This window comes from Barbus barbus (assembly GCF_936440315.1).
Source record: "Barbus barbus genome assembly, chromosome: 26".
Lineage (NCBI taxonomy): Eukaryota > Metazoa > Chordata > Actinopteri > Cypriniformes > Cyprinidae > Barbus > Barbus barbus.
The window spans coordinates 2,644,838-2,661,246 of NC_136754.1; the positions used below are offsets into that span (position 1 = coordinate 2,644,838).

Here is a 16,409-nt window from a genome sequence, read left to right on the forward strand (position 1 = left end):
TGTCTGTCTGTCTGATTGATTGACCAAGTGAAATGTGACGTGCCAAAGTAGTTCACGTTGTTCTGCAGCAGGTGTTTTTACAGATTCTTCCTACTGTAACCGCTCATTCGCGAGAGATCCAGCACAGAGAGATGCTGATGCGTGTAGTATTTCTGTGATGGAAACTGAATGCACTAAAACAAACAAAGGGGAGGCATTGTTACTATAGAAACCAAATGACTGGCACTTTGAACCTTGAATGCAGATTGTTTTTCTTTTTAAAGCACTGCAAATATTTATCAAACTTTCATTCTTTATAGTCATAGTTCATAAATGTATAGAAGAGTTTGTGCAACAATGCCAATGGCTTTCAAGATTTCCTTCAAGCATTTTGAACATGAGTCTGTTTGGGATAAAGGCGTGTACAGAGTGAGGAGTGGCCTTTGATTTCCACTCAGTGTATTGAGATTTAATGAAGATCTCGGTAATGGAATGTGACTGAACGAGACAATTATAGCAGCTTTGATGAGAAATTCTTTGACTTTTGATCGCAGACTTTGGTATTTTGGCAGATTTAAGTACAGTTTGAGACGTTGTTGGGATCTGTTTTACAGGGGTCATTTTTTCAGTTTAAACATCTTAGAAGCAGAAGACTTCATCAAATTCTCCATTTAATCTCTTTACTGTCTTGGAGAAGCAAGTTTGGATTTATTTTTCTGTCTTTTGGGTTTGCTGGACAGAGCTGAAACGTTCAGAGATAAGAATGAGTCACATACTGATTAGATACTTTCAAGAGCTACAACAGATCTATTCAATATCAGACATGTCTAGAAAATTCCCTGTTACCTGAAATCAATCATTGGGCATTAGATTCCAATCTCATCCATCTCTTCCCCAAAAAGGCTTGGGGTTTGTTTTGATAGACATCCTATAATATGCCAGGAGTCTATTGGCATTAATGCATCCCCTATATTTGTATGAGTTATTTTTTTGTGATCGGGAAAATCCCCTTTTCACATGCTCTCCGCGTTTAGGACATTTCCTGGTTGTGCGGGCAAAACCATCTTTTCTGCTTTTGTGCAAAGATGCAATTAGAGACATTGTGGCATGTTGCTCAGCTGAAAGATAAAACAATTCAACCTGACGCATGTTTTGCGAGTTGCACTTGAGTTTTGATCGATGCACGGATACTGTAATTTGATTTGCATCTGTTTAGCATGGGAAGCAAACGCTTTTTGACCTGTTTGATATGAAGCACATTGACTCTCCAGGGATCCAGCCCTGTCATAACATAATCGGCACTGACCCATTAAAAACCAGCTCGGGTTGAAGCATTGTACACTCTTCTTCTCTTTTGGTTAAACTTCAGTTGTCTAATGCATCACTTTTTTTAAAGAAGTTAATCAGCGTGTTTATTTGCGATCACCATTAGCATGAATCCACTGAGAGAAAAGAGAAAAATAACATTTCTTTTTGCTTCTCCTAAAAGAGAACCTGATTTCTATAGTTTGTATTTGGTACTTATAATATCTGCAGAGATGGTTGAATTTGACCTGTATGATTGTGAAGAGCAGATTCACTTTTTAAGGGCAGTAACTGCGTTATAATGTTTCCTTTTATCAAACTACCTTTTCTGTATTGTAATTTAACTATGCAAGTTTTTTGTTTTGTTTTTTATATGCAATTGTAGGATTGCCATTTTTCTGCATTGACAGTGCAAAAGCCTAATGCACAGATCTGAAGCATTCAGATTTTCTATAATTTTGTACTTTTTAAAATTGTAAGATTTTAAATGTTTGACAAAAAGGTTTAAAATTTTAGACACATAATTTGTGTAATCGGCAATGTGCCATTTAATGGCACCAGTTAATTAAAATAAAATAAATTATTTACATTAAAGTAGTAATTAAATTACGTTTATTATGTATTTATTATTAATTGAAATATTTAATTAAATTATACTAGTGCTGTCAATCGATTACAAATTTTATCGCGTTAATCACAGTCCTGGACTGATGACCAAATGTAAAATACTAGGATTTACCTGTAAATGTGTTGAAATAAAGAAATGCATGACAAACTAGTTTAAGGAAACAGAACCTTTCACGTCTCCGCCAGGTATGAGACACAATCCTTATTATTCTTTTGTTTTAATTCAGCCGTTATCAGCCTTTATACTGGCAATAAAACGTTTACCAAGCTTCAATTCCAGTACACATTTACCCAACTATTATCAAAAGTATTTCTAAATAAATACAACAAAACATTTTCTTGCGGCTTTACATGAAGTATTATGATCAAATACATTATGAAGAAGAATTGAACCTGTTCTGCAGGTGCATTAGAGCTAACATTAACATCATGCTGCATAAGACAGTTTGAGATTAATAGTGCACTTTTACTCAAAACTCTCTTTAAACCACCATCGAGTGTTTGTAATAACTTCCTTTTGCGATCACATGTGTATATACACTTTGGGCGGCCGCGGTACATTATAAAAGTAGCCCAAAAAACTAGTGATCGACCAATATTGATTTTTTTATTACCGATACCAATTATTTGCATGTCTATGTGCCCGATAACCGATATGCAGAACCGATATTTATTTACTGTTATAAAGTAAATAAATGACTGCGTGAAGTAAGTCCATACTTCACTTTGGTTTTTCCTCCTTTCAGTCATCTTAAAAAAAAATGTTTTGAGAATTAGCAGTCTTTCATGCAGGGCTCTAGACTCATTCTTCCCACTGATCTCACTTTTGCGCACGAGCACATAATTTGGTTGCAATTTGTTTTTTGTTTTTGCTACAACATTTGATTAATCAATGCATGCTGATGAACTTTTATCATAGTTTATAGTTATATGGTAACGAAAGTTTTCAACATTCAACTCGTTCTTTTTCATCTGTATTATTTGTGATTTAAATTTTGTGAACAGGAATTCCTTTTTTCGTGCGCTTTTTACTTTCAAATTTGCGATCTTGGTGTCACATTTTACAAGAAAAGATCATTGTCTGTTTTGCTTATATCTATACACCTTTAACTTTTTAAGACTAAAACAAAAGATGGATTCATTGTTATTCTTAATTAAAAAGCGCAACAACAATAAAACAGTACGTTGACAATGACAAACTCTTACATAACATTTATCAACAAAAACGAATAAGACGAGGCATGGCATAGGACACACCACATGCTGTAATATATACCTAGTATATTACAGAATGTTTAGCAAATTCTGAGGAAGCAAATAAATATTAATATATATTTTGTTTTAATTAAGGAAAGCCTCCATAGCATAACCTGAGGTAAACAGCAAAGATAACAAGCTTCTCAAAACGAAAACAAAAAGTAAGACTAAACTGGCTGTAGCTGACAGGAGTTTTTTCTACAAGAATACCACCACGTTCACCTTCTCTGGTTTAAGAAGCGGTCTTTTACTTTAGTTTGAAAACAAATCCATCCGTTGCGCTCCATCCGCGACGCGCACCTTCGCGCTCGTGCTGACGCGGCGAGTATAAACCAGGCTCTACCCACTAAGCGCTCGGCTGAAAGCACCTCTCTTCACGTGATCCGTGAAATCTGACTCCTGCTATAATGTGCTGCGGCTGGCAGCACACGCTGTATGAAGCAGACGCTTTGGAGTAGCGCAGACCTGGCACTCCTACAAATGCGACCACGTCAAATTTTAACTCGCAAACAATTACCATTTTGGTCGCAGTCTAGAGCCCTGTCATGTTAAATTTAATCTTCGTATTACAACAATAAAAAACATTTTATTTATAAAAAGCTTTAGCAGCAACACTAATATTAGCAGTAAGCAAAATGAACATAGAAAGTCTAATGTTTTCAAATGGAGAAAATAAAGGAAAGGAGTCATATCAACTTCATTTTTAACTACAGTTTTAGTAGGTTTATAAGCTGTTTAATAGGATAAAGAGTGAAGAATAATTCACTGGATAATGTTAATTCACGGAATAATATTCTCTGGAATATTGGAATATAACAAGCATTGTATTTTATTGCATTTCTCAACTGGCATGCTCTAAATTATGCTGCTGACAGCGCGGTTTATCTATGCCTTTACACAGAACTATAGGCTACTCAAACTGCGATCGATCGTGGAGATAATAAATAATTAATTTCCATAGAGTTGTATTAATTTAGATGTTTCTAAACGAAATAATGGTTATATAGTAAGTGTTAATATAATTTAGGGTGCTTCAAAAAAGTGAATCTTGTTAAAAGTTACATACGGTGGCCGTGCTGAGCATTTCTTGAGCATCAACCCGCTGAGTGAACTGCAATATGAAAGCGGCTTCACGAGACTAATGATGAGCATATAGACAACAGAGAGAGAATTACATTCAATGCTTTTCTTTCCAACATGCAATCATTCATGGCTGTATTATTTAATTCATGCAAAGTTACGTCTTTATTGGGAGAGGACTTGACGGATTATCTATGTGACTCCGACTTCACGAGACTAATAGACCACAGAGAGAATTAAATTCAGCGCTTTTATTTCCACCATGTGCTAATTCATGGCTGTGTTATTTCAGGCAAAGTTATAGCCTATCTTTATAGGGACAGGGCTTGACAGAGTATCTTATTTATCATATTTCTTAGAGCCAAGTTGCATTTAAACTATATATCAGGCATTTATGTAATACATCTAATTTGTGCATTAATGCCTGTAATATTAAATAGTTTACTAACTACAGCAAATCAAGTACCTGCACGCCGTTGCTGTCTCGTCTCCCCTCAGATGCGCTGCAATTGTGATCCTGCGCGCAATTCTGAAAATTCTGTTTATCGGGGAATCCGATATTACAAAACCGATATTCGATTATGGAAAAATGCTTAAATATCAGGAAAAATATCGGTAAATCGATATATCGGTCGATCTCTACAAAAAACCTGCAACCCACGGCTCTGTCATTTTTCCCGCCACTGTATTTTCAAAATAGCCCAATTGTGCGGGAAAACCGCAACACTGGTTCGCTGTACCCTTATCACATATGAGTATACATCTCTCTCTCTTTCTTTCTGCGTTCGCTTCACTGTTGTCTAGCCCGGCACCTCATAATCACACAATCCCTGCGTCCCAATGTGCATACTATACACCCTATCTGCCCTAAATAAATAGTATTGAAATTACTAATATTACATAGAATTTAGGATGGATAGTGTGCACATTGTGACGCAGGCAATGATTACCTTCCGCGCTGCGATGACGGCAAGAAATTGGGGTCAAACCTTATCAAACGATTAATTTGCTTAAAAAAATATTAACGCATTAATGTTTTTAGATTAATCACATGCGTTAACGTTGACAGCCCTAAATTATACATTTAATTATTTATTAATAAATGTTTGTATATATTGAGAATAACAAGCCCTTCACCCAATGTCATGAAACTTCCAGGGGTTTTCTAAAAAAATAATTAAAATGTTGTTTGTGGGAACATCCCTAGTTGATAAATTTTTTTATTCCAACTAAAAAGCAACAAATATCAGGCTGAGAAAATATTAGCTTGTAAAAGGTTGACACTGCCCATTAAATTCAGCCTTTTGTGTTGAAAGAGAATATTTATTGCTCTTTTATAAGATAAAGTGCTCCATTTAAGTGGTTATGAAGAATAATATAAACCACTTTGCACATGGCCGGCAATATCTTTTAAGAAGCAAAATATAACAGTTGTGTCATGTACAAAGCAAGTGCTAACTAAAAATGGGGATGCAGAGGGGGAATTGTTTGGGAAACCTGTTGGCAGCGGTGCTTGGTGCTTTTATTGTCCACCATTGCCTGGTGGACAATAAAAGTGGCAGAAAAATGTAGTATGTTTTGTGCTGTAGCGTTGAAGTCTCTCAAAGCAGCTTTAACTGCAGCAGCACATTTACATTCCTCAGAGCCTCAACGTTTTTCCAAAAACTGAGTAGGATTTGGCTTTATTTGTACAGATATGCTCGTGCCCCTTCGCTGATCGGTTCACTTCCTGCAGTCACAGAGGGGATGAAGGACTCCTCATTCTGAAAAAGCGGCCTTCCTTTGAAATTCTCACTTGGCTGAACTTAGAAGCAAAACAGGAGTGTTATGTAACAAGAGAGAGGGAAGGAGAAAAGCTTTTAATTGTGTGTAAAACAGAGGAAGTGAGTAGTTTGTAGTTTGACAAAAAAACTACATTTATATTATTTATTCTCCCCCTAAATAAACTTTCAGAGAACAGTTCTTACAATTTTTTCTTATTGTGAATAATATTTTAAAAATGTAATCAACCTTTTTTCACTTGAAAGAACATTTTGTAGAACGAATTCATAGGTTCCATGGGCATTGAAGGTTCTTCATGGAACCGTAGATGCCAATGAAGATCATATGTTTTTAAGAGTTAAGATTGGAACAGTCAACTTGTCATTAAAATTTACTGTATCTACTTTCACTAGGTTCTGGTCATAGTGCTCTTTTAAGTGATTCATGCTATTTTAAAGGATTTCTCATTGAGTATCCTGTTGCATTTGGAAATGTTGCAAAAATAAAATGTGAGCGTCATTTCATGTTGACTTTAATCTGTGTTTGAGTATGAGGGTGGGTTGATGTGTCCGTCCGTGTGTGTGTGTGTGGGCGAGTTCACATGTGTGACAGATCATACAAAGCCTTTTGAAGTTCAGCCTGTACACTGGGCTTCAAAGACAGTCAATATTATTTATTTTGTTTTTAGATTAAAATGCGTTGACTTAATGTAACCCAGGAGTTTCCCCAAAGTTTCTTGTCATCTGAAGCTTTTAGATGTAAAATATTTACTTAAAATGCCCCCTGAAGTATTTTAATTTTTTTTAGTAAATGTTAATTGAAAATTACATTGCATTCCCAAAATGCATGCTTTAAACTCACAGCGCATACAGAGATGGAGATTGTGAGAAGCAGCGTTTACTGTGAATTGAGACACTGTTAATTATATTTTGATTTTCTATTTCGTTTTGATTAATTGTTCAGATCCTTGCAGTTGCTTAATGAACCCCCAAGGGTTTGCAAACTGCTATTTGGGAAATGCTGATGTAACCAAAAAGAGCATAAAACGAACCAAGAATTGTGCTGCTTACAATTAAACGAGTAAAATAAACCCCTTACATTAAAGTGAGCCATGTAGTTTTTTTTTTTTCTTTTCAGAAAACGGACTGGCGGCTAGCATCGCATAGGCACGTATTTGCTCTCATTAATTAGAAGTGGCTCTTTTCTCTCAAATGAACGATTTAGAGTTTTTATTGTTTAATTAAATAATTTCAAGTGTCCTGATTTGCTCCCGCACTGTGACCAAACCACACATCTGAACAGATGATCATGAATGAAGGATGCTGTACCAATGATCTTGATAGTAGATCCAGAGTTTGAACGTAAACCTGACCTCTGACCCTTACCTCTGTTCTAGGCACGGGTGAGAGCGGCAAGAGTACGTTCATCAAGCAGATGCGCATCATCCATGGCACTGGGTACACAGATGAAGACAAACGTGGCTTCACCAAGCTGGTGTACCAGAACATCTTCACCTCCATGCAGGCCATGATCCGCGCCACCGAGACCCTGAAAATTGGCTACAAGTATGAGCAGAACAAGGTGAGAATGTTCTAAGTTTTAAGGGTGGAACTGAAGAAAACATGTCAAGTTCATGTTTCACACTTAAATGAAAAGACATGCTTTTTTTCCATAAAGGAAGTTGAAGCTTTTTTGCATCATCTATGTGATGTGTAATTTCTGCTCTGTTAGTATCATCAAGTGCAATTGCAAAAACAAAAAAAAAAAAAAAAAAAATAGCTGATCACCTTTAAATAAATAGTTCACACAAACATTAAATGTACTTATCCTGAGGCCATCCAAGATGTAGATGAGTTTGTTTCTTTGTGGGAACAGGTCTGGAGAAATGTAGCAGCATTTATTTATTTTATTTATTTATTTATTGCCAAACACCTAGTTGTTTGGAATTTGCTTTGGTGAGCTCATCAACAATAATAACAAACATTAAAATACAAACATAAATACATACATACACGGCTATATATGTCCCGTCAATTATAAGGAGTGAAATACAGATGCATAGACACCAGAGGAATTAAGAGCGTGAACAATCCTACAATAAGTGCTGTTCAAAAAATGTGTAGACTTAGTTTTAATTGCTGTAAGGCGTCTGCCTGCAGGAAGAGGCGCAAAGAGGTGTCTGGCTGGATGTAAAGGATCTTTCAGGATTTTTAAGACTTTTTTTGCAAACGTGAGACATAAATCTCATCAATAGTGGGAAGATCATAACCAATAATTTTCGAAGCAACCCGAGTTATATTATTAATCTGACTTCTCTGCTGAGCTGTGGAGCTACCAAACCACACTAGAAGTGAAAGTCAGCACATTTTCAATGACAGCGCTATAAAAATTTAACATACCAAATTTAGATATGCCAAACTTTTTAAGCTGTCAACACTACGTCATTACATTACTTTACATTACTTGCTTACCAATGAATCCTCTACAGTGAATGGGTGCCATCAGAATGAGTCCAAACAGCTGATTAAAACATCACAATAATCCACCAGTAATCCACACCACTCCAGTCCATTATTGCCTTGTGAAGCGAAAAGCTGTGTGTTTCTAAGAAGCAAATCCATCAAGATGTTTTTAAGCGACTTAAAACCATTGCATCCAGCTAAAATACCAGTCCTCTCTCCATAATATAGCTTTCTCCAGTGATACAGTTTGAATCAGGTGAGAAATATGCACAGATCAAGATGAATTTATAAGATGCATGTGGGTGGATTTTGATATGGGAGGACAACAGGGGATGGACTTTTTCTCCTGAGGGAAGCGTTATTGTGGATTATGGCTGGAAGAAACAGTTTGAAGTTAAAAACATCTTGATTAATTTTTTTTCTCGCAAACATGCAACTTTGCATCAAGTTTATTTGTATAGCGCTTTTTACGATACAAATCGCTACAAAGCAGCTGTACAGGAAATTAAGTTTCCACAATATATTTATATATTGCAGAACCTTAATATAATTAACTTATGGCACAATTTGGTAATTCTGTATGTTTGGATTATTGTGATGTTTTTATCAGTTGTTTGGACTCTCATTCTGATGGCACCCATTCACTGCAGAGCATCCATTGGTGAGCATGTGATGTAATGCTACATTTCTCCAAGTCTGCTCCATGACGATACAAACTCATCTACATCTCTAAAAAGATTGAAACTAAAATTATTTCTATATTTTTAGCTGCTGTAACTGGTTCTCATTGCTTCTAACCATGAGTTGGTTTTCACTAGAGATGCACCGATTGCAATTTTCTTGGCCGATTCCAATTTCCCATTTTTTGGGAATGTGACCTGCCGATTTTCTTTCTAAGAACTATAACTGACAGCTTATACAAACAAAAATCTATGCAAATTAATGCAAAAATTGTTTACATAAAAGAAATTAAAAAATTATTACAATTCCCCCAATCTGGACTAAGTTACAGATTTTCTCTCACTTAACTCCTCAAAATAAAGTGCTCTGTGCCTGGAAAGAGGAAGAAATGGTTAACTTAAAATACAGATGTCATTTCCCACTATGTTTATAAATGGTCATTTTTTTCCCCCTAACCTTATTAAATGTGTCATCTTTCACATCAAATTCTGACTTTGTTTCAATTAATTCAGTTAGCATAATAAGAAACTGTAGAGTTGTTACCATTCAAATGAAATTAGTAGGGATGTATCGATCCGATACTGGAATTTCTGCCGGATCAGGTACCGGTCAGACGAGACCGATCCAAATCAGATATTGTGCGTATACTATTGTGTTATTGTTAAGCCCCACGAAAGCACAAAAACACTAGAAAGCACCATAAAGTCAAAGTCCAAGTGTTCTGAAGCCCTTCCATAGTTTAATGTGAGGTACAGATGAATATTTAAGTCGTTAAATTCAAGTTCACGTAAATTCTTCTCTCCGCTGCTTCTGTCTGTCATCCTCCGTTCAGCATTCAAACTGTCACGTTCGGTTAAGACCGTCAAGACGATGAAACTCTCTCCAAGAATAGACTTGGCATCACTACTTTTGGTTCAATTTCCTCAAAGGGTGAATTAGATATTTATCAGGATATCTCTAATATGTATGGCCTGGAAAAATTAGATTTTTTTAGGTATCTACAAACCAGAACTTATTTCAACAGTGAAATAAGATATTTGGAGAAACATAAACCTAATTTAGTAGATTTATTTATTGATGTTTATAAAAATAAGGATAATAGGAAACTTGTCTCAAAACTTTATGTATTCAATCCAATAAAGAACACTCAACTAGGGAGGTAAGATTAAAATGGGAGAGAGAAGCCAGTCTTGCTATTTCAGAGGAAGAGTGGTTAAATATCTGTTCTGTTCAGGCTACTTCTACTAGTTCCGGTATGTGGAGAGAATTCTGCTGGAGGAATCTTATAACCCCCAAGTTAAAGTCTATTCAGAATGGTGAGACGGGTAGTGGTTTGTGCTGGAGGAAATGTGGGGAACAACTAGCAGATCACTTTCATGTATTTTGGAACTGCCCAATCATTCAGCCATACTGGCGGGAGGTAACACAAGTAATATACAATATTTTTGATGATGCAATTGATTATTCCTTTTCTACAATTTACTTGGGGAACTTACCGGCTCATTTGACGGTGAGAGACAAGTACTTATTAAAGATATTATTAGCAACCAGCAAGAAAGCTGTAACACGAAAGTGGCTCCAGTCTGATCCCCCAACAAAGTCTGAATGGTTGGACATTGTAACCAGTGTTCAAAATATGGAGAGAATCACTTTCGCATTAAATTTACGGATGGACACATACTCTCAATACTGGGAAAAATGGATTGTGTTTATCTCTTTTTGTAATTTGACCTCTGTATGTATGTACCTGTTAACAAGACCTATGTAAAGATGCAAAGGTGACCAGTCAACTGTTTACCAAGTTCTGCTGTTATCCTTAAAAAAATAAAATATTAAAAAACTCTCTCCAAGAGCGCTCAGTAACAGAGTTAAAACTGTTAAACGAAAAGGATCAATAAACTATGCACAGATTTAATAAGCTACGCACCAATATCTCTTTCCTTTGTGCTTTGAACTTCTGTATGTGGAGCTGTGCGCTGTGACTCCGTGCTGCTTCAAGCGCATCATTCTGCGCACGGGAAGTACATAAGCGCTTTGTGCCGCTCTCTATTGGAGCTTTTCCTATTATAATGCTTTTGCGCAATGAAATATTATTTATAGCGTTTCTTGTTCTGTCCTATCAAGGCTATTAATAATCTAATGTATAGCACAGTAATGGAGGCAGCAACATTTATGATATATATGATAGATAGAACTCCTCTATCATATGTCGCTGCCTTCATTGTGCTATACATTTAAAAGAAATGTCTTTTTAATTTTGTAGTTTATATTTATAAATAAATACATTTTCATTAATGTATTTTACAACAATACAAAGAGCAATGTGTAACATTTTTCCAGATATAGTCCTTCGCATATTCACTTTTATTTGTTCCCCACTAAATAATGTTATCACTAAATGTTTAGATTTGATAAAATTGTGCACTCATGATTTTTCTAGAATAAATTTTGCTGCTAAATTATCCACTAACCTAATTTATAATAATATTTTTGTCATAGATTATGAATGGGCCTGTTTACACCTGGTCATTTCATGCGTTTTCGCTGATCGGATATCTGTCTGATTTGTTCAAACGTTTCAATTTACACATGGCCACAAAGTCGCAAAACGGATATAAATCCAATATTCAATTCCTGCGCTATATTTAAATGTAATGAAATTCACGTCAACGAAATCAAAAGATAAGCGCTGCATTTTATTATTTATCAGCTGATTTTAAGATCAAAGACCGCAATAGGAGAGCACGTGGCATCAGCACTGGAAAGATAAGTTTGTCTTATACTTTTAATGAAGAGTATTGTGTTGATCGTCTGCGTCTTTCAGTGTCATTCGCGGCAGTTTGCGTGTCTGCTTGCTGAAGAGATACTCAGCTACTCGTCTGCGGCGATGCGTGTTGCATTAGCGCAGTCATATGACTATAATGTTATATAGCCTACACTGTAAAAAGTGATAAGTTGACTTAACTTAAAAAAAAATTGAGGAAACCGTTGCCTTAAAATGATTAAGTAAATAATAATAAAAAAATTTACTTGACAATTCACTTAACTTATTTTTTTTATGATTATTTACTTAAAAAATGTTAAGGCAACGGGTTTCCTCAATTTTTTTAAGTTAAGTCAACTTATCACTTTTTACAGTGTATAACACGGTCTCACACATTTATTTTTATTTTTTACATTTTGGGACAAGTAATGCATTTACACATGTCCAGTTTCGTTTGGAATGCGGCCCAGACCACCTCCTGAAGTGGTTTGAGCGATCAGATTTATATTACAAAATGCATGAAGGGACCAGGTGTAAACAGCCCCTATATATTTTTTCATGTTATTTTTTCATTAAAATGAAGTTGTCTAATAGATTGTGTTTAACACACAAAAGAGTGACACAGAAGTATAGAAATTCTACATTGATATAAAAAAAGAAAAACTGTGCTGGTATCGGATCGGTCGATACTCAGAATTTTCTGGATCATATCGGATCTGAAAAAATGGTATCGTTGCATCCCTAGAAATTAGTATTAACAAACTCTCTTTCCACTGCTGAGGAAACAGAAGCTGCATCTGAAGTGGCATTAGATGCATTTACACAGACAGTTTGAGGAAGCTGAGGTGCCATAAATGCATTTACACTGCAAAATCTCAAATGCATTAATAATTTTATAAGATCAGTGTTTCCCACACATAGACGAATCTGTGGCGGTGCGCCACAGATTAAATTCCGACCGTCACAGATTCAACACCGACAAAAAATAAAATAAATCAATACCGACCGTCACATATTGCGTTTCGTTATTCTTTTGTACACCATTTAAAACACGCAGCGAATTCGTTCAACTGCATTTCCTTTCCCTGCTCTCTCTTCATCTCTCTCTGTCACTCACGAGTCTCTCCCTCACACACACACACACACACACACACACACACGCACACAGCCCCTCCCCTCCGTGCACACCACATCTGTCTGTATCATCTGTGTGGAGAGAAGACGGCTGGCGAAAGGTTGGTATCTCGTGAACACTTTTAACACACAATCACAGATTAAAAAGTGCTATAAAATATTTTATATTCTGAATACTATAGTTTCAGTGTGTTGATGTTACTGTAAGTCCCGACCCTTAGCAAACGCGATTGCGCCTTCTTTAGAAAGTTAACTAGTCGCAAGTTTGCGGTAAAATGTAGGCTAGCCTAGTTGGGTTGTCGAGGTCAAAACACTATATGTAGCAGCTGTGAATCAAAGAAACGTATTATAAATTGTCGTTTCTTTACTCTTACACCGAATGTTTGCTGCTTCAATCCAGATTAGTATTGAAAAGTATTTTTCGCGACTGAAAAAGGCACGTGTTGAGGATGAGGACCATCCTGAACCGGAGGTATCAGTCTGAAACAGAGCTTAGTCCGACCAGTGTAATTAGTTATGTTATTGTTTACAATATTTTCAGGCTTCAACTAGTGCTGCTCAAGCAGAATGACAAGGTCAGGGAGAGAAAGAAATAGATTTGTTAGGCATTGAAGAAAGAGGAGGAGAGGAGGAGAGAATTGATGTAATAAAGTTCTGTGTAACCAATTATTAACAGAATTTTTTTATTAGTAACCTTTAGGAATTAGGAAATCCCTTTAGGGGATCCGATCGTATCCCCTATCCAATCGTTCTTTTCATCTTTGAATCATTGACTCACTCGATTCGTTCAAAAACGTGGATTCATTCAGTAAGGAAACACCGCTGTGTTGCTCGGAGACACACAACAGTTCTGCTGTGGCTTTGATCGGAACTATTTTCATCAGCGAAATTGAGCAAAAACAGTATTTTGTCTAAAATCTAAGTCACTTAATTTGAACTTCTTGTTTATTGAAATACTATTGTATAAAATGAGTGTCATTGCAGTCGTTTTGGTATTGATATGCGGGGAAACATCATGGCCGGATAATGTTGCTTATCTAAATCATATTTTGTAAATATCTTTTTTTTCTATAAATTTCTGAGTTACTGTGTGCTGTCTCTCTCTCTCTCACACACACTCACTCAGGCTGTGCAAGCCTCATCTGGCATGACATAAATACATTATCAGTCACCGTTTACACTGAATGCAATTAAAATTAGAATCATTCTCACGCGAAACGACATGTTTACACGTGAGTGTGCGTGTGGCTGTGACGTCATTGCCTGTGCCGCTGGCAATAAAAGGATCGGCTCTGAATCGGCTCCAATCACTGGCCGGTCAATCGGTGCAACTCTAGTTTTCACCATTCATATGTTTCTTTGGTGTGGCAAATGAAAAAAGTGCATATATTCTACGTGGTCTCACTATTAATAAAACGTCATGCATAATAGAAGCTCCATAATTATAGAAGGACGAGAACATGTTTAAAATAGGTTAGATGGCAGGGCTCCAAACTGCGACTAAAATGGTCGCATTTGCGACCAAAAATATTAATTTGCGAGTGAAGTTTTTGCTGAGGTCGCCACTGGCGACTATATATAATTAGCATGAAAGGACTTTTTTCCCGATTGTTTTGCGCTCACATCTTTTGTTATGTTCACGTATTAAACTTACATAAGACGATGCGCATCAAAGTTTTACTGAAAAGAGTTTCAAACAGTCCTCGTCTCTGCCGCACACAGTCTGCTGAACGCAGTGAGAGAGACCTGAAAGGGCCTGTTTACACCTGGTCACTTCATGCATTTTCTCTGATCGGATATCTATATGATTTGTTAAAACGTTTCCCCATTTACACTTGGCCACATAAATGTGTCTTCGCAAAACGGATATAAATCCGTTCTTCAATTCCCGCTTCATATGCAAATATAACGGAGTTCACGTCAATGAAAGCAATGGATAATTTTATTAATTATCAGCTAATTTCAATATCAAGAGAGCGCGCGGCATCAGCACTGGAAAGATAGGCTAGTCTCGCTACTTTTAATGAAGAAGATTGTGTGTTGAGCGTCTGCGGCTTACTTTCAGGTTCATTCAGTTTGCGCGTCGCTTGCTGAAGAAATACTCCGCTACTCATCCGCGGTGATGCTTGTTGCATTGCGCTGTCATATCTGACTATAACATGCCATATAGCCTATAAAACGCTCTCACACGTCTATTACTTGAATATTATGGGAGGAGTAAAATTACCATATGTGGTTTCAACAACCAGATGCATTTACACTTGTCCGGTTTCGCCCAGACCACCTCCTGAAGTGGTTCGAGCAATTGGATTTATATCCGTCTCGAATGCATTTACACCTGGTCTTTTCAGGATCAGATAGCTATCCGATCAGGAAAAAATGCATGAAGTGACCAGGTGTAAACAGCCCCAAAGTGCAAGTGCAGAAAAGCCGTGTCTATTTCGTGCACATCTTGAACAAACTTCAACAGGTAAAGCTGTCAGCTCTGTGGATACTGGCAATATCGTCAACAATTCTCATTTATAATCATTACTAATATGGCTTCTTCTTATCGAGATCTTAGTCTATATGCTGTGTTCTGTTAATGCACGGACTTCCTGTTATTTGAAGCGCACTTGCCATCCAGTAATCGCAAAAAGCTTTGTGCTGTCTTACTTTTTAATAAACAAAGTATCAGCTTTAAAATGCTACGAAATTCAAATGATGCGGTTTGGGTGCTCTTTAATGCGGACCACAAGCGCACACTTTCGGTAATATAAACACCAGCACCCCGCGTCCACACGGTCCGTGTATGCGTCCGGGTCGCGCGAGCGGAGAGTATCGCACTTAATGCTCAGGCGCGATCTCTTTAGCACCTCAGTTAAAGCAGCAAGTGAACCCATTATATATTTCGATTTACTACTATAGTATGAAATGAACATGATCAAAAGGTAGGCAATAAGAAAGCCTATAGTACTGAAATGTTTTATGTAAAAGCTCATTCAGTGTTTCAAACCGAGGAAATGTATAAAGCTTGTAAACATTGCATTGTAATACATTTACCTCAGATTAACCACTCAGTGTCCATAAACTCATCAGTCAGCTAGAAAAATAACTATAAAGAGGAGCGTTTTGCTATATTTATGCGCTGTTGTATATTAATATTTTTACTTATTCTGTTGTACATGATTCAACTCCTCCTATAAAATTGCATTTTACTAATGAAGAAAAACAGACTGAATGTGTGAAAGACGTGACAACATTCATAGGATGCACTGCACTCAGTTGCCAAGTCATGCTTATGGTCCATGATATTGGTACAGATTCTGTGTAACGAACAATTCTTTGTGACTGTATATTTCAAGTTGTAAAAGACATTT

The 16,409-nt window shown here is 36.6% G+C and overlaps 1 protein-coding gene across 2 annotated transcripts in view; it reads left to right on the top strand.

Moving 5' to 3' along the window:
* The window catches only part of LOC306846075 (guanine nucleotide-binding protein G(q) subunit alpha-like), a 49,851-nt gene that overhangs the window by 18,392 nt on the left and 15,050 nt on the right, over positions 1–16,409 (top strand). For both annotated transcript variants that reach the window (XM_079379169.1, XM_079379170.1), the window contains one exon: positions 7,406–7,590. In XM_079379169.1, the coding sequence (XP_079235295.1) occupies positions 7,406–7,590 (185 nt within the window). The remainder of the gene's footprint in view (positions 1–7,405; positions 7,591–16,409) is intronic.